We start from the raw sequence: 20,547 nt of genomic DNA on the forward strand, positions 1-20,547 counted from the left end.
TTTATTGTATCTCTAATAAATTTAGCTTTATTTGTATTATTGTTCTTTTTGTTAATTTTGTATCACATTCTCCCTTTGGTTATTTTTTTTAGTCTTGCTGTGTTTTATCATTCTTGAGACGTTATCACGCTCTATTATCATCATTTGGCAGGTGACACCTCTCCCTCGCTCTTGTGAGGTAGATCTTTCCTTGCTGAAACCCTGAGTTCTGCCTTATGCGGAAGCCCTATCTGAGGTTATCAGGCTAGACATTAGTAGTTAAGTGGGATGGATTTCAAACACCACGAAAATGATGTCAGCCATAGGGTCCGTGAATGGGTGGACCAACAAGAATCTAGCCAATCAAATTTGGTGAGACTAACTGCATAATTTTATCTCCACAAGCAGGACAGATATTTAGAGCCCTTTTTAGATACAATCCAAGTCCCACGTGACAGGAACTTATATATTCATTTCAGGTTTGGAAAACTCCTTGTCTGTGACACTACAGCTAACTGGCATACACGTTATCCAAACCCAAAGGACTGTCCATGCTGCAAGGTCCAGGAGAAAGTGTTGCCCATGTTATGTTCGCATGCCAGGCATACTCCACGCCGAGGGAGAAGTGGCTAAATCAGATTTGCTGGCAACTGAGTACACGGGTCCATCGCGATGCCCTGTGTATTCTTAGGTCAGAGTCTAGACCGATCTTTGCCTGCAGTGTGGCCAAGTTCCTAAGCCATGCATGGCTTATAAGGCGAAAAAAATAGACAGGAACACAGCAGTCCCTCATAGCATGAGGACAACATGCAACTGATGTAGGGCTCTTATGATGGTAACCCATGTCTTATTTATACACCTTGCACATGCACTTTATTGTTCTTAGTCTTCCCATAATGCTTCCCGGAGAGGGGATTGTAAATCGGGCCCAACTGAAGTTGTACGGTAACAGAATTCATCCTAGAGCTTCTCCCTACTTATTTTAGTCTGTAATTCATGTATATTTTTATTCTACCATGGTGGATTATCGATAGCTCTATTATTGACTTGCTGAATAGCATGATGTACCCTGGTTCCAGCAGGCTATTAGGATGGATTGATTGTACATACTTGTCTGTAATATGCTTTTGCATGAACTGACTCATTTTATATTCTTTTATTTAAAATTTTGTATTTATAGCTTTTTTGACAACAGCTGTAGAAATAAAGCTTATACAACAACAACAAAAACATTTGCATATTGAACTGGGTTTTCCTTATATTGAAGATACTATTAGCTTACTATTAGAACCAATGCAGCTCTGTCATTCAATTTGGACAAAATCTGAACCTTCTCTAAACAGGGATCCTATGAATGATTTCTTGTTCCTTAATTTCTTCCATACAATTGCTAAGCTAGAAGTTATTAGATCAAACTATAAATCGTAAGGACTCACTCAGGCCTTACAGAAGAAAGTATCTTCCTGCAATTATAAAAATTTCAAAATTTGAAACTAAGCAGAATTTGAAAGGATTGGCAAGTGAGGCCGGGGAATAGCAAGAAATTGTTAGAGCTCGGTAGCAGCACACACATTAACTCCCTCATGTCAAGGCCTTCAGTTTTATCCTAAATATGTTTTAAATTGCCTTCAATGTTACATTTGAACTCATTTTCATTTAAGTACAATTAATTTTATGGTGGCACATCCATAATAGTCAAAGGAAATAGAGTATGCCTATGTCTTTGGAATGTCTGCACAAAACACTTTGTGCTATGAGGATTAGGAAATCCTTACCTGATATGCATTCAGATTGTACCTGAATTAATTATTCATTTTTGATACGTCTCTGTATTCATTATTTTTCATGATATCTTTTATATTTGTGTAATACTAACTGAATAAAGAATATTTGAATTGAATTGACTCAATATCTAGTAGCAGTCTTAGACACGGAGGTCACATGAATATTTTCTTGGGGGGGGGGGGCAGACGGCATTCCATTCACACCAAGTGTCAACATCCAGGGATCTTTGTAAACTAATTGCATGAAAACAAAGCTGAACATGAGACCATTACAAAAATGTCTACAAGGAAGAGACGCAAATGAGATTTTAAGTACTTTTGTGTGAAATACAAACCAGCACTGGGAAATATTGAGACACAGCAGCATCAGGGCAGGCCACTTACAAGGACTTAAATATAGAAATCAGACAAGCTCAATAGACACTTTTTTGAAGATTGAATGTTTTAAATGGTGAAGTAATGCAAGATACCATTATAGCCTAGGGCTTACTACATATCAGTGTATTCACCACCAAAACAAACGTGAAAAGCCAAATATATGCCTTCAATTACATAGAGCTCCATCACAATGGAAAATCTCATTACAAAAACTTGTCAAGAACCATTATTTGCAACTTTTCTTCAGTCTCCTTAATTTTGCCAAACACAACCAATGTATGACCGAGATAATTCTTACACCTTCGCAAAACTCTTGCACAGGGGCATTTGGCTCTGCTTCCTCTGTTTATCCAGGCACAGAGGAGACTTCTGTGCGGCTCACATCTTAGGTCCAGGTTCTCAGGCAACAGCCTTCATCCCAGCCTGCCAATGCTGAGATTCAAGGCTTCAGGCCCGTCTACTTTCAATTAGATCACTCGAACTAATGGCATGCTAATTATTAAAGAAGCCAAGCGTCCTTCCATAAGTTCATATTATGCCTTCAAGTGGAAAAGTGATATCTGCTATATAAACAGGTGGAGTTACAAATTTACCAAGAGGAAAGAGTACTGACTTATTTCAATTTGTCAAATAGAGATCTGGAGATTTTAACCGTAAAAAGTATATTTGGGAACCATCATGGCTTATCAAAATCATCCTTTAAAAATGTCTTCTTCCATGATTCCATGATTAAAGATTTCCTAGAGGGTCTTGCAAAGGTGATTCTCTCCATCAGGAAATCATCCATTCTCTGAGAGTTGAATATGAATTTATAAAAATTATTGAGGCAACTCTCAAGGCAATGCAGAAAACCTCAAATATTTATGACAGAAGTTGCCTTTTTTAGTGGCAATGACTGCTGCAAAGAGACTGAGTTAGCTTCAAATTCTGTATATTGTAATAAAGTGCATCTAAGAACTCACACTTCTTTGTACCAAAAGGTCTCTTGAACTTTCACATCAACCAAAAAAATTGTGTTACCAACTTTCTTCTTGAATCCTTGTAGACCAGCAAAAACCAAAGGTTCTAATGTATTATTTTGAGAAAATAAAGGATTTTCAAAATCTAAAAAATACATTTTGTAACTTATGAAGCTGTTCTCACAGTACTGGCTTCCTCTAAACAGATCAAAGCTTGAAAGATAGTGTCTCCAACCATAACCTGTTGTTAAAAATATCTAATAGGCCTTTGCCAGGTAAACCTAAAGCCCAGTCTAACAGAAGGAAGGACATTGCAGATCATATGGGAAACGTTCTAATTCTGGATATTAGTCGGGCAACTCCTTTTATGTCAAAGTGAAAGAATGTACACCATTTCAAATAAATATAGAATTTGATCCAGAGGACTATGCAGTTAAAGTCTTGCAATTAACCAAATGCCAAAACTGCATTACAGAACTGTTTTGAGCCGCAGCTTTATTCAAGATACCACCATGATGCAAAATGTGGTAATTTAATATTTAAAGAAATTGTCACTAGGAGGAAATTCTCAATTAGGTTTTAGAAGGGGCTGAATATGGTCCATTTGATATGACCACAGTTAAGGCAGACGGACAAGGTGTATTAGAAAATATTGCAATGAAATTCATACTACACATATCCAAACTTCCCAATCCATTATGTAACCCTTATGAAGTACGCCACTAAATGGTTTACAAGATCAAAGTTGTTTGCTCATGGCTGCACTTCTTGGGAAACTGTTGCATGCAAACAAACTACCTGTAGTGTCAAATGTTCGTCTATAAAGGTCCACAGTCTGCTTGAAAGGTTCTCCAAGTCTGAAGTCATGCCTTGTAGCTCAGTTTCAGCAAGCAGCAACTGCTTCCTACATCGCCAGTAGTTCATGAGAAGTTCATAGAAGTCATGTCTATCCTGATATGCAATATGCTCAAATTCTTCCAAGTATGAGTCCACATTCTCCAACCAAGAACATGGCTCAATCAGCTTCAACTGTTCCTTTGTAAATGGCAGCAACTCTGGCACAGTCGGAATTTCCGGATACAAATGTTCATAATGTATCAGAGGCTTGGTTGGTAGAATTGCTTCTTGCCCGTCTATAAATTTAGGGGGAAGTTCTGGGTATATTGGCTTGACCTCTAAATGCACAAGCAGTTCATTAACCTCATAGCAATGCTGTGAAGTCCTCGGCTCAAGCTCCAGTGATGAAAGGAGTGCAGGTTTTGAAGCGGCCAGTACATCTAATGTTTTTTGGTCAAATACACTTAGAGTTTCTTGTTGGATGCAGGTGTTGTTTGAAGTTTCATTGCATAAGGATAATCCATTCTTTTCTAAAAGGGGTCCATTTTCTTCAGTTCCGAGATATGCCCTTTCATCACTTATCCTGCTTTCCTGGAGTTGAGTCTGTACAAGCACCACGTTACCATTAGCATCATCCTTTACAGCTGCGCATCCAGCATCCACAGTATCCATAAGTGGAGAAGATAGATGATGCACATCACAGTTTATTTCACTGGGGACATTTGTTTCATCAGTCAACTGGATTTCTGTAAACTCAGATGCTATCTGTGTTTCCGCACTAGAAAATGGTTGAGGAGGATCGTTTGCTATCTTCAGGCTGTCTTTATCAAAGTCCACAGTAGCACACTCTTCTTTTCGTACCTGAATGGTCGATTTCTTTTTTTCCTAAGAATCAAAAATACAAATGTAGATTTTAGAATTGGTAAGTAGTAAAAAGCATGTTGAGAAATGCTGCAACAGTATTAATGGTACTATTACATTTCAAAAATTTAGCTCTGTGTGTAGACCTTAATAAACTGGGTTGACACTTTTTAAAAGTGCACAAAAAACTAAGACTTTTGGAGAACACATGATAATAAATATAACACAGCAAAGGCATCTAACTGTGAGCAAATATACTTGAAAGTTTATCCAACCACATGTAAATATACAAACTTTAATGCCAGATCAAAAAGGAAAAATGTTTAGCTGCTGCTTTACCATTTGACTAGGACCCGTTTTCACCTATATTGTTAGCATGAACCTATGAAAGCTACAGAAGGAAAACACAGCCATAGGAGAGAGTGATGAAAACCAAAGGAAGCTGGAATGGCAGACGTTTGATTGATGCATAATCAGATGTGTGATAAAGCTATATCAAAACTGTACATGACCTTTTCTGTAATTAGATTTACGTGAATGAATGAACTGAACCTCTGTAGCACAATATTAGAGAGTGTCCTGCCAGCAAAATTCAGGAGAAGACAATACAGGCTTTTGCAATGATCGTTGAAAATGCAAATCTTGCGAAAAGTAACAGGAGAAAATACGACTGATAAACACTGGGCCTCTGTTGTGAAAGGCACTGTGGCAGAATCATAGTGAATTAAAAAGAGCCAACTACAGCACCAAAAGCCAGAACAGTATTGCCAGATAAAGTGAGAAAAAAGTTAATTGGTTGTGATGGGGATCAGATGTGCATCTAAGTTCTGGATGAGGTGAAGTCTGTGGAGGAGATATTTTGGAGCAAGTACAATGGAACACTTGGGCACTGGACATAATAGACATAATTTCTCTGTGGGGCATTTATGAACGAAAGAAGATAAGCAGGGAAATACAGTAAACAGGATTCAGGAAATGCTCTGTAACAAAAAATCAGGTTTCTTCTCCGAGTAATTATGAAGAATTTCAAGGCTCCAGACATGCTACAATGCCTCATATTCCATTCCTAAACTGCATGATGCACATGTTGTAACCAGCGAGGCAGGAGTCCTCACTCTGCTTTCTTGGAAATGGTTCGATTTGTTTTTCAAATCAGGTGCAATGCTGCCTTAGGGAACTCTAAATTCACTGACCTCTTAACCGCTTTTGTGATACTATTCAACCTAGTCTCCACATCTATTATCTCATGCTGAGCAGACATCCATTCTCAATAAGGTGTAAACTTGCTTAAAAATTGACAAGCATCATGCAACCTACCTAAGCATTCAAATACGCACTTTCTCTCTTTTTTCCTTCACACCATGTCTGCACATTTTCATTGTCATTACCATCACATCCTTGCTCTCAAACTATCTTGAAGAACATACTCTGAAAACAATCAGCTTAGGTAAAGAGTCAGACAAAACAAAAAGTTAATTGCTTTATTTTCCTTCGATGTAACAGGCATTAATATGTCTCTATAACCTTCAGTTTCAGAGGTTACTTATTTCACCCTTGACAGTTCTCATTGCCTCCTGCTCTCCATCGAGCTTCACACTGAGCCCCAAATCAGTAGTAACATCTACTCTTGAAGGCGCATACCAAACAGAAAATGTCACCATCTGGCTGTGCCCAACCAACATGGAGGCTTACATGACCCAACAGAATGGACCTAAAAGCATGATCACATTAGGCAATCTATTGCCGTACCTCAGTACCTCTGGCACAACAAATTCAACAACCCACTCAACTGGTTATTAAATAGACAGCTCTAATCTCCCATTGATCTCATCTTCACTATTAACATCTGACTTCTTAGACATATACTGAGCCTGTTTTTTCAAATATCATAAATTTACATTAGTGTAAGGTTCTGCTTAGAGTAACACATATCTTTAAAATGTCTTTAATGTAAGTAACAGTTGCATCTGTACCTACCATATCCAATTTGTGATGTAAGGCTGCAGCAGTGTATTGACTCAAGAAATGAAAGCTGGCACTATTGTGTAAATATCATACCAAACACCTATCACCAGTAGCTTTTGCCAACTAATAGTCTCCTAATATCTAAAATAGCCTAAAACCGAGATTTAACTTGTTTAGTGAGATTTGTTATAATACTATTGTGAGCCAGAGAGACTACAATACACCTCGACTTAGGAGTCAACCTGTCCTGCTTAGTTCAGACTCCAATTGTGCATCGCATCAAACCAAGGGTGTCATGCTCATGACAATAGGAAGTGCAAGATACGACTGAAATATTAAAATGTTAAATACATTCCTTTTCAGGTCTCGCCTTTGCGCCTTCGCTGTTGCTGCAAGGTGTATTGCATGCAGTAAAGAGATTGCAGCCCCACCATCAATAATCATTTGCAGGCTTGATTTCCAGTCACTGTAGCTGCATCCTAAATGGCCACCACACCACTGCCTTTTACTTTTCCGGATCACGGACAAAGTACTAATTAATTTCATTTAATTTGTGTTCCTCTGCTACTGGTGTCATACTTCTGCTAACTTTTTTTTTGTGCCACAAACGTTTTAGTATCACTTTGTTTTTAGCGTTTCAGGTCGGGATTTATTTAGAACGATATTGCTTTTCACATTGGCACTGTATCGCCATTTATGTTTACACATACATTTCACTTAGTTATAAGTTTGTATCAGCATTACTTTGGCATTTCTAATGTACATATTTCACTTTGTTGTACCTCACTTTCTTTCAATTGCACGGATTAATAGCAATATGCGTTTGGTGTCTTAGCTTTCTTCATCTCCCCTTGTTTTCCGAATCGCCATTTTGTTTAATGTCACTTTCTACATGGCACAAACTTTTTGAGCGGATACAATGTAATCCATCCAAAGTGATTTAAATCAGCAGCCAGCTGACAGTATTTTCAGATCAGCAAAATTTCATTTGCTTTGTGTTCCTCGGCTACTGGCGCTGCTGTACTTGTGCTTCTGGTAACTTTTTTGGGCCCAAGAACTTTTGGCAACACTTTGGGGGGATTACAAGCTTGGCAGTGCAGTACCTGGTCCAACCTGCATCTGCGCATCCAAACCTGTGGTGAGGCCGCCGGCCAGATTAGTAGTTTCCTCCTGTGTGGCGGGCATATTGCTCTACAGGACTATTTTACATGGCAAGGACTAATCAATTGGTTACAAAATAATCCATGCAAAGCAATTTAAAGCAGCAGCTAGCTGACACTATTTTCAGGTTGGCAAAATGCTATTCAGTGCCGTTTGGATACAAATGATTCTGTACTGCTTTCAGATGTATTCTGCCTCTGTGGCAATATAATCCATGGAAGCATTTAAAGCAGCATCCAGATGAAAGCACTGCTAATGTGTATGCAATATGTGTATGCAATATATTTTGCACTTTAATAAAAACGAATTGCCCATTGTATGGCACAGTTTAATACCAAAATGAAGAAACTGACTACCATAAGTACTTTGCAATTAATTATGTCTTTATTACAAAACTAGCAGCCCGTCCAGACGTTGTCCGGGTATGAAATAGAATGTGTGTAATGTGTGTATTTGGCAAGGGCAATTTATTTTTAAATCTCGCGGTAGACAACATTTTTGGTTTCATTGGAATAGGGACGGAGAAGGCCCAGCTGCAGCCCTGGTTGATGTTAGCAGGCGCGTGTAATTGGTGTAGTGACCTGCCGCCTGAGCCTGGCTACAGCCCTGGTTGATGTTAGCAGGCGCGTGTAATGTCGTTGAATGAGAGAGTTATCAGCCACGGGTAAATCCGTTTAATGAGAGAGTTGAGTGACAGCGAGTAGGAGAGGCTGCAGTAATTGTCCCCGCAGACACGCTCATTTGCGTGTTCCCCCGCTTGAAGCCCAGATGCAGGCCTGTTTGATGTTAGCAGGCGCGTGTTCCCCCGCTGAGGCCCAGCTGCAGCCCTGGTTGATGTTATCAGGCGCGTGTAATTAGTGTACTGATTCACCGCCTGAGCCCGGCTAGAGCCCTGGTTGATGGTAGCAAATGAGAGAGTTCAGTAACAGCGCGCAGGAAAGGCTGCAGTAACGTTACTTAACAGGCCTCCAGGTGAACGCGTTTGTCACGCCCCCAGCACACCGCCACAGCAGAGACGATCTTCTGATTAATGTACGACCCACATGGCATGAAGGGCGGAACATAGCACACGCCCCCAGCGTTTTTCACGCCCCCAGCGTGCCCCTTGATGCGGCGCGATTGCGTTCACATGGCATGAAGGCCGGACACACGCCCCCAGTGTTTCTCACACCCCCAGCGTATCACGCCCCCAGCGTGCCCCTTGATGCTGCGCAGCGACGTAATTGGCGTTTGTATGTACGACTCACATGGCATGAAGGGCGGACACACGCCCCCACCGTTTGTCACACCCCCAGCGTTTGTCACGCCCCCAGCACACGCCAACAGCCCACGATGTGATGGCCGCACCACACGTCCCCAGCGTTAGTCACGCCCCCAGCCCACGCCCACAGCACAACGCAGACACGCCCACAAGGGACTACTTTGCTGGCACGGTTCTTTTACCTTGTAAATGTATAGAGGAGTTTGCCTAACGGCGAAGGCGCTCGACCTCGGACCTGGGGATCTGGGTTCCAGTCTTGGTAACGACGCCAAACATCCTGTGATTCTGGGCAAATCACTTAATCTCCCCATGCCTAACAAAAATGAATGTGTGTCCTCATGTAACGTAACTGGTGCTATGTAAAGCACTCTGATACCTGATTCAGTTCGGGTCAAGTTCGCGCTATATAAAACTCTGAAAAAAAATAAAAATATGGTGGCCGTCTGCATAGCCTATGTCCTTCTGCTGCAACTGCCCTTTCCAACGCTGTATTGGGTGTTGTGATTGGTGCTGTGGTTACTGAGATTACCCGCCTCAAAGGTTTGGGCTCTCTCTTTATAATATTAGTATGGATAGTACATTTAACAATACACATAGATTTAAAACATAATTCTTTAGAACTTCTACTACAGCTTTACATACGATTTATAAATGTAATTAAGAAAAATAAAAGAATACTAGTAGACAAGCAGGCATAGCAACCTATTTGCCTCAGAGATGTTAAAAAAATATTACATTTGTAATTAAGGTTACCATTAAAAGGTACGCCCTTTAAGACACTGTCTCCATGGCACATTGCATTAACTTATTTTCGTACTACAGGACCATTCGTCCATTAACACACACTTAACAAGTGAGACCACATACTTTTAGGACCTGTACTTTGATATGGAAGCAACATTCTAAAACATTCTCAAATATGTAATAAATAATAACAAATGAAAAGTTACTTTAATAGTCAGCAAGGATCCACTGTGTCTAGGACTACGGTCCTGTTTTCCTATGCACAAGCAGTTCAGTTGCATGCTTCAGGCCAGGTCGCTACTATTAAAGAATTCCATGCAACTGCATCGGTTTGTAGGCTGCGTTTTTTAGGTTGAGCATCAGCACACATGCGCTGTCTGCAAGACCTGCTGTAATCTATCTATAGAGGGAAATGTTGCCTGCTGCTTAACATTGGTTCGAGTCTGCAGGCCTTCTTTGGTGCATCCTAATTGGTTGGCACTCCGGTACATCATTTCCGTATTGTACTCTAGAGCACCAGCCAACTACAGTTCCCTTACGCGGTAGCAGTTTATTTGTTCCTTTGAGGACTACTTCAGTAAAGGAAAAGTCCTTAAGAAAGCTTGCAAATATGTTGCTTCCTCACTCACCACTCTTCCTCACTCTCCAGCTCTACTGGGACTGTGCCTTGTCCATTCCACCTCCACTTTTTATTTTCTCTGAATTACTTAAAAAAAATCTCCATGTTGTTGTGTGTCTGCTGCGCAGCTCAAAGAGGGTGCCTCTCCTTGTTTATTGCGTTGTACTGTGCCTTACTGACCGTGCATATACGTGAGCATTAATTGCTAAGCGGCTTATCCAATAAATAATATTTATGTACGGACAATATATTTTCAAAAGGGACATTTTTACATTACACATGTTTAAGATGTTTCATGTACAACATATGTGTTCCGTTTGAAAAGCAGAAGCACCTATTGCCGATTAGAGATCTAGTATTTCTGCATTATTTCTGGGCAGATATTTATCTTCTAGTAATAACCGGACATAGCTTTGGTGCAAGAGGTGCATTGGCACTGGGTCCTATTTCTGTAAGGGTTCCTCTGATCTCCATTGTCGCTGTTTTCTTTTTTATCACCCATCTGTTTGGTCAATGAACTAATCCACATTGCTTGCATGAAGATTAATGCCCCCTTGCTGTACAACTGAATGCAAGATCACGTTTATAAAGCTCACACCAGCAGCAGTGGGAGGTGGGAAACGGCATCACTGCAAGGGATGCTTCTGTGGCAACTATCTTCTGTTGCTGAAAAGTAAAACAGTCATCTAAAGGCTATTGTCCAATAACTTGCAATATGAATGCAGCAGAGGAGGGGGATTGTGCAACTCTTAAAGCCTGGAACATCAGGGCACAGAGTAGCCTTTCAGCCTATAAGATATTGTTCGAGCCACTCAGTCTGGTGTGTCGCATCAGCATGCCACCCTGCAGTACTCATAGCAATATTAATTCATGCGTGCAGCAGTGAACAACTACGAGAATGTGCTTGAACACTATTTTCTGCAGCACCCGTCTGTACTGTGTTAAACCCCTTGCAGAGCCATCATTTTCCGGATAGAAAGTTCCAGCTACAAGTGTGGAATTTACACATGATTTACAAACACGTTTTGTAAACACTTTTTAGAAGGTTCTTATGCTTTAAGGGGGACACATATGGTTGGAACATGCAGCGCATTCTTAACAATTAGGAAGGGAAGAGCAGTCCCGGAAAAGCTTATACATTTAATCCATATATTCAAAGGTGTGGTGCAAGAAGCCCCCAACATTCAAGGAGCCACCATGGCTTTGAAGGCCTATGAATATTGGTGAGATATGAGACGCTGTGGGCCCCTCCTCATATTCTGCAGAGGAGACGCATGGTTTTGTATTGTGCCACTGGTCCCATTACTGTAAAATCGAGAGAGCAATGTCCTCCTCTTAAATAAATATTTGTTTGTGTGAGCACACATTAAGATCTGCTTATATATTAAATGTATTATTTTTCTGCAGTCTGTTCTGGCATTGGCATAATGACATTCCGATTCTCTCTAATGATTGAGGAACGTCCGGCCCTCTTTTGTGTTGTCTTTTTTCTCTTGATGTGCTGTCTTAAAGACCTTGTTCGTAACCACATATCATTTATTTACCAAATAAGTACTCCTATTGTTCTGTAATCTGCATGTACATTGTGTGCCGCAGTGGCTTAGTTAGCCTCTGTATACAGGTGCCCCAATGATCAACCTATTTTCACGCTAACCATTAATTAACCTGCTCAGTCACTCACCTTTGGTGCACCTACTCAGTCTTTTCTCACACAATCAAACTCATCCATCCACTGAACCGCTGTCGTTCTGACCATTACTTCCCTACTACCTACCTACTCTTCCACCATTCACCAACTAACCCATTCACAAGCTCATTCTTCTACATGATCACACATGTATCCACCTAATTGTTCTTTCAGCCGTCTATCTACTCATCTGCCATCACTCGCTTACTCATCTGGCATCACCAGTAGGCTCCTCCACTGTTAACCTGGCTTAACTATCTACCAAGCTACTCGTCCACCATCCAGCTACTTAGCTGTACAGATAATCATCCACTTTTACTCTCATCCGCTTACCTACTCTTACTCACAACATACCCATCCCCCTCCACTTACTCATTCATCCACACATAAACATATCCTTCTACTCACTGGTCTGTACATCTGTGCTCACCATACACCTACTCACCCACCATCCACTCACCTACTTGCCCATTGCTGCATCTGCTGACTCACTTAGCAATCTACTCGCCATTTATTAATTTGCTCATCCTCTTATATTTAATCACCAGCAAGTGAATAATCCACCTGACCCCTACCATCTACCTAGTCTCCCATCCACCTACATACTCATTCATCCTCCAGACTACATTATTTTGCCTCCCACTCTTTCAACCACCTTAAGTATCCATCAATACTTCTGCAGGCTCACTCATTCCTCATCTGTCTAGCTGTCCATAAACCTGCTTATTCACCAAATTATCCACCAACTAATCATACATTTGCCTAATCATTGTTATCAATTTACTCATCCTGTAGTCACAATGTCCATAACACACATTTTAAATAAAGTCAAACTCGCACATCATTACTGCGTTTCTCCACTTGCACATTCATCCATCACTTGCACAATTATCCACCTAGCTACACATTCATGCACAGCGCACCAGCTTACCCACCTATTCATCCTCCTCCTCACTCATCCTCACCTTCAGTTAGTCCACTCACCGCCAATTGATCCAACTACCCGTCAACTCACTATTAATCTACCTACTCACAGTTTATCCACCTATTCACACACTCACCACAGTAACTTTTTAGAAGTGGGAGGGTAAAACGCACCACTCACCAATGCAATTAACTTTCCCTGCTTCCAACTTTTTTCTATCCATCCAATCTTCCATCATCCACATGCTTTGTCACCATTAATTTTTATGTTTGCCAACTAATTCCCTCTTCACCTACTTGTGCATCCACCTCCTTATTCATCCATCCATTTAACACCTTAGCTATCTACTCACTCATCCACCAAACACCTATTCACTCATTTGCCTACAGATATTAATCAATTTACCTAACAATACATCATCCTCATCTCTTCCATACTAATCCATTCACTTGCTACATCATCTAATAGACTGCCTCCTTGACCCATGAAACGCTATTCACTCATCCACCAACAATATGCACTCTTACTGATCCACCCGTTTACCGGGACATACACCCCTTCCCATCCACCTACCCATCCACAGTTCACCTTGGTATACATCCATTCACCTTCCCATCGCATTGCATCCATCAGCCCATTGAACTACTGTCATCCATCCATACACTCATTCACATTATATACATCTATTCACGCACTCCTATGACTATTCACACATTCACTCTGCATCCACCAATTCATCTACCTATGAATTCATGCATACACCTGCTAAAACAGGCATCAGATTATTTATCCACCTTCCATCTACCTCTCAATTGTTCAACTGTTTACTCAACCATCCATCCCACCACTCACATATTTATCCTACTTTCATATTTGTTTCCCCACTTGTCCACAACAATCACTCATACACATACCTAATCATTCAATAATCTACTCGTACACCTGCTCACCAACCTACCCATTAATCAGTCAACTAAAGGATTCACAACCATTTTCTCTCTCATCTACCCACTTGTACATCTGGGACCCCATCGATTAATCCTCTGGCCCACCTGGCTTCTCATACCCCCCCATTGCCGCATTACTCATTCATGCTTCAATTGACTCATGCACACACCCATGTACCTACGTATCAAGCAACTCTCATATTCACTCCAACCATCCCATCAATACATGTCTTTTTTTTTATTGGTTCATGCTTGAATTTAGGAGGTGTTTGAAAAAATAAATGGCTTGAACCCCCTATCAATATTTTTGTGATCTGAAAAGCTAATGCTGGGTAACCATCCTTCATACTTCTCTTTTTTGACAGATGCAATTAGAGATGGTATGTTTTGAGAGATAATCATGTTTCAAACGAGGACCTTTGACGCTAGATTTATTTTGCAAACAGTTTGATTCCAGATTAGTAGTTGGTGCAAGGTAAAACCCAGGGAAACTGCTGAAACGTGATTCTGCAGCTGTGGCTTTTTTCATCAGTATGAATTTAACTCAGTAGTGAGGTAGTTCAACATATGTTGCATAATTCTCTGATTTTTAGGTGAGCCTGGGCAGCGCATGCACTGCTCTGCGCGACATGCTGTATTCAGGTGGGGACTTGAAGCCCACTCTCCACCCATATTTTTTAATTGACTTTTGTCATTGTCCACTGTAAATTATGGCTGTTCATTGGTCAATAGGTTTAGTAGTCCCTCCTTACAACCGCCTTGTCTCATTTGGTAAGCTCTCATTGAGACAACCCCGCTACGCGTGTTGTTACTCTGTAGGCTTTAATTACAGCCTCCAAGCACTATTTTCCCAAATAGCTTTGTCCTGCCTGCAAGCATTTTTTTATTTTGATTGCACAAACGTATAGGCAATGCAATAGGTCGCACATTTGAGAGAGTTTAATCAATTGACATTGTAAATGACAATGCCTTTTATTTATCTGTTTTATCGCCTTCGCCGTGGCGCGAATTTCGCCGCTGTATGGGCGGGGCTAGGGGTGGGCGCTGCGGTGCTCATGACGGAACCACGTCGTCATGAGTCACGGGCAGCGTGTGCTAATGACGGCGTGGTTCGGTCATAAGCACGCAACGGGTTAAAAACAACACATAAATAAAAGGCATTAACATTTACAATGCCAATAGTTCAAACTCTTTTAAATGCAAGACCTATTACATTGCAAATGCTTCTCGGGTCTTTAGAACATCCATTAAACTCCATGTACTTTGAAAACCCATTATTATAATAAATGTAACACTATATGGTGATTAAGGATATTACTTTTTTGGATTACACAAAGATCTTTTAAAAAAGCTGATCAGCGCCATCTGGATCAAAATGTTCTTGTGGTGTCTAAAATTCAATTGCTGTTCATCCTAAAGCACTTGAGAAGGACTTTGCAATAACGTAATCCATGGGAAGCGCTTTCAAAGCACCACCCTGTTGCCAGCCCCACTGTGGCGTATACTATATATTTCTTTCCTGACCAACAGGGTCCATGTGGTGGCACTGGGGGAATTTGAGTCAAAATCTTTCCAACCACCTTGCGGGGTTCCTCAGGGATCCTCGCTTAGCCCCACCCTGTTTAATATCTACGTATCTTCCTTGGCCCCGGTTATCCGCTCCTATGGATTTGAACTAACATCTTATGCAGATGACACACATATTTTGGTGTCTCTGCTTCCATGGAGAGAGGATGACGTGGCCGGTAAGTTTCAGGAATGCATGACAGCAGTAAGTACCTGGATGGCCAGGAACTGCCTAAAGCTTAACTCGGCCAAAACCGAAGTGATATTGTTTGGCTCCACAGTCAACTTCTGGAGCCCGCGGTGGTGGGCGGAAGATCTGGGGATTCCCCCCATCCCGGTTAGCAAGGTTAAGAACTTGGGGGTCGTGATAGACGATAGACTCTCTTTCAGACCTCACGTAAACGCCCTATCCTCATCCATCCACTGGACGCTGAAAAACCTTCGGAAGGTCCTCCTTTTCCTACCAGCTGACTGCAAAAAAACAGTGGTGACGGCCCTTGTGCTGTCACGACTTGACTACTGTAATAGTCTACTCCTCGAAGCCCAGCAAGGAGTGCTCAACAAGCTACAGATTCTGCAGAATGTAGCAGCCCGCCTTCTTACAGGCCTACCTAAGTTCGCCTCCATTTCGCAGGAACTGGTGAAGCTACATTGGCTACCAGTGCGGAAGCGGATCCTATTTAAAACCATGTGTATTGTCTTTAAGGCAGTCCATGGAATTGGCCCACCTTTTGTTGGGCAACATTTCCATTGGTACAGACCAGGTAGACTCCTCAGGTCAGCCGCTCTTGGGCTGATTAAGACCCCCGCATTAGGAAAGTGTGCTGGGGGGCAGAAGTTTCATTTGAGGGGCCGCCCTGGCCTGGAATGCCCTCCCGGTGGCCCTCCGATTGTCCACGGACCTGATGACCTTTCGTAGAAGTTTGAAAATGTGGTTGTTTACAAAATAAACAGGAGGTTTAGCTAGGGGAGCTATCATTACAGGGCCAGGACACCGTTTGGTAGCAGCGCGCTCTATAAATGTCAAAAATAAATAAATAAATATTTACTTTTGCAAAGAGGCTTCAGTCGCACAGTTACTAGCTGCACAGTATACTTTAATAAGGCAATAAACTACACACTTTATTTATTGCTACATTGTAAACAAAGATTTACAGCGAGGTCAGTAACTGACTAACCGTTATCGCACTATTATTTTGAGCACATTTGTTATCGCCTTCCAGCTCCCACAAAACATAACTAATAGATATACATAGTCAGATCATACACACTACATTCATCACTTTAAACAATTTTTCCAGGGCCGTCTAGATAAAATTACTGCTGTGAAGCCAAAAATTGCTTGCTGTTTCGCCTACGTTGCTTTCTTATATAGCTTGCTTCTATTATACTATAATCCATTTAATACCTTTGAAGCAACATCAACGTGACAGCACCATTACTGCCTAGGCAACATATTGACTTTTGTAAAGAGGATCCACTCACATAGATAATAGCTGCAGTTAACCAATAATAATAATTAGCTCACTACTTACATTATTTTTTTTGACACAACTAACATAATTATCAATTCATATATACTAATAAAATATGTAAAATGTAATAAAAACTTCACCAACACATCCTTTCTTGTCTGCAACATAAATAGGGATAGGATAAAGACTTACTCTCCGAGCTGCTCAGTTTAAAAATAAGGATTTGAGTTTGCGGTTCGGCACCTGCTTAGCAATATGTGATTTTAAGCAAATCACTAAGAGGCTGATTACGATGTTGGGGGGGGGGACAGTCGGAATCTCCTTTACCGCGTCGGAACCCTTCCGACCGACTCATCAGTTTACATTCTGACCGGCCAATTACGATGTTTGCGGCCAGATTGTAAACCGTGCGATCATTCCGAATCAGTTCCAAACCACTCGCAGAGTATTTGTGTCGGTTGGAACCGCATCGTACCCCCCTATAGACAGCGTTTACACCCTCCAGATTACAATGTCGATTTTCAGCAACCTTTCCGCATTGGCCTGTCCGACACAGAAAGTCAGTCAAAAACTGACTTTGGGGGCCCGTGGCAGGGCCCCTTTGGTTCGCTGGATGGCTGATTGGGTACCTAAGGGACACCCTTATAAAATCCTGCATTGTGTGGCGGGCACCATGGGGTGCCTGCGACAGGGTGCAGAGTTTACCACAAACACCCCATTTCCCAATAGGAGCCTGTGCTACGGATGGTTGTCTGGCAGACCACGAGCTCCTATAGGAAACAATGGGACTCCAACCGAACAGTGTTCGGTCGCATCATAATCTAGCAGTCGGTACAGCCGACCGCAAGTCGGTCGGGCCCGATTCCAAGTCAGTGTCAGGCGGAAGCTTTCCGTCCAACATCATAATCGGCCCCCTAATCTTCTTACAACACTTAAAAACATAAATATGGTCTTACGTAACTATTATTCCGATAAAATCCTACAATACTTTCACCTCAAATTCACTTGAGCAATGAAAAAAGACAATGCAGTATTTCTTAAAACATTCCAAACATGCTCATGCTACATTTTGTTTTGATCAACAGACCTCAAGTATATGCCTCTAAAAAAAATGTACTTAACCCAATGCTTCTCTACAGTCCTACAGCCATCCTCTTTATAATGGTATTTCTTCTCTATATGCACTATTGACTGCACATGTTAAGTAGCTGTGCTTTATCTCTGCACATACAAGGTATGTGTGTTTAAATCACTGACTACTCCAAAACCCGAGTCCCACAGTATTATCATACAAGTAGTCTGGTTACATGCTTTGAAACATGAGTGCCTTTATCCAAAAATAATTTAGGATTTTTATGTACATTCATATGTTGCCTTTTTGAAGCTGTCGAGGAAAGAGATATTAATGTTTCTCCTAACTTGGTTATTGATGTACTGCCCTTTTATAATGTAATTTGTACACAGCGTTTCAATGCAGTAACCACTACTTTCGCATCTGCATTTTTAGCACATCTGTATTTTTAAAATGTATACATTCAACATTTGTTTATGATAGTTTCTTGTACTGGCATAGATTAGTAAAGCATTCCATGTGACTACATGTGTTTGTTTTTCTAGCTCTCTTCATATCAGCAATTTTGACTAATCAGAATGTTGATCAACATGACTTTATTCTAGACAGCACAAACTATTCAAGCAGATACGATGTAATACATGCTAATCGCTTTGAACCAACACCCAGCTGACAAGGTCAAGGCTGATTTACATATGGCGATTGCTAAACTGGGGTGGCATAGTGAGCAAAAGAATAATGGATTTAACCCAGATCTTTTGACTGGGGTGAATGTTTTGATTTGTTCTGCTTTCTGTCCGTCAATTGTGTGTCTTTTACGGTTTTCAATTCAGCATTTTTGTCACAACAAAATGTTTTCTTTTTCCACATTTCACATTCTTTGAAGTTAAGGACTTTCAATGACAGAAATTATAAAGAGTTCATATGTTTAAATTATTTATTTTTTTTACCTATTTTCGTATTCACATAATTATCACCAACTCTAATTTGTTCTATTGGCTTTCATTACATGCCATGGAATATTCAAAGTGCTACAATGTAATCCATACAAAGCACTTTAAAGCAGCATCCTGCTGATTCTATTTTAGAATCAGCAGTTTCATCTTTTGTATTTTTCCACATTTCATATTGGTCTGAGTTGCTTTCTATGGCACATATTAGCAAAGTAGACCGTTTAAATGCATGTGATTCTGAGTAAATTTATTAAACTCACTGAACCTATAACAGAAATTACTTTAATTTTTATATTTACATGTCCTGATCGGCTGCAATACCTTTACCTTTCTCAACAAACTTCAGTACAAAGTGCTATTCTGCATCTTATGTATGAAATCGCTCTTGTAGAGCAAACATAAAGGGATTTCCAATGGACTTTCTATACAATGTAGTCCTTAGAAAACCTTTAAAGCAGCATCCAGATTTCAGTACCTTTACTGAATATGCAGTATCTCTTCTTAACTAACATATAAAGTATGTGTGTATTTAAAGCACAGACTAGTACGTAGCACTAGTCTCACAGTTTTATCATACAAGCAGTTCGGTCACATGCTGTATGCCTGGATGCCACTAAGCAACATTATCATTTTACAAACAAATATGCCTTTTAAAAAAATAGATGGCATTTTTATGCACTTTCACTTGTTACCTTTATTAAAGTATAGAATAAAAAGCCTTTACTGTTTATCCTAAAGTGACTACTGATATACTGAGCCTTTTTATTCTAATGTAATCCATGTGAAATATTTTAAAGCAGCAACCAGCTAACACTGCTTTCAGGTCAGTATTTTTAGCACATCAACATTTAAAAAATGTATACATTTAACATTCTTTAGTGTTAAGTTACTTTCTTGCTCTGGCACGGATTAGTAAAGCAGTCCGTATTAACATTAATTCAGAGCAACAATATAGTTATGACCAATCTTTAGATTTAGGTGTAAGAAGCTGGACTACAAAAGAAATCATCACAAACTGTGTTTTACATGATGAACAGTACTATAACATAATGCATAATTTAACAACAGAACAAATAAACTCTGTTTTCCATCATTTACATTGGTTGAAAAAAAAAAAGCCACATGGTCACGTGAGCTCCCATCATGCTCCCCGACTGAAGGTGGGAAGGGCTGAGTGACTGCCAGCTGCGCGGTGGCTACGCAGAAGCCGTAGTGGAAATGGACGCGGCTTACATCGGCGAACAGCGTTTGGAGCTGGGACCTCAAAGCAGATTCATGGCAGCAGCTACTGAGGCAGCCACACTTTTTGGCGGATTACACTTGGAAGGGAGCTTATTAGAACATGTGAGGAGGACGTTTATCATCTCGCCCCCG

General features: G+C 40.7%; 1 protein-coding gene across 1 annotated transcript in view; it reads right to left on the bottom strand.

Annotated features, from left to right (window-relative positions):
• Positions 1–20,547, bottom strand: part of EPG5 (ectopic P-granules 5 autophagy tethering factor) — a 582,198-nt gene that overhangs the window by 538,789 nt on the left and 22,862 nt on the right. The window contains exon 2 of the mRNA XM_078674745.1: positions 3,899–4,822. Coding sequence (XP_078530871.1) covers positions 3,899–4,822 — 924 coding nt within the window. The remainder of the gene's footprint in view (positions 1–3,898; positions 4,823–20,547) is intronic.

This window comes from Lissotriton helveticus, chromosome 2_1 (genome assembly GCF_964261635.1).
Source record: "Lissotriton helveticus chromosome 2_1, aLisHel1.1, whole genome shotgun sequence".
In the NCBI taxonomy this organism is placed as follows: Eukaryota; Metazoa; Chordata; class Amphibia; order Caudata; family Salamandridae; genus Lissotriton; species Lissotriton helveticus.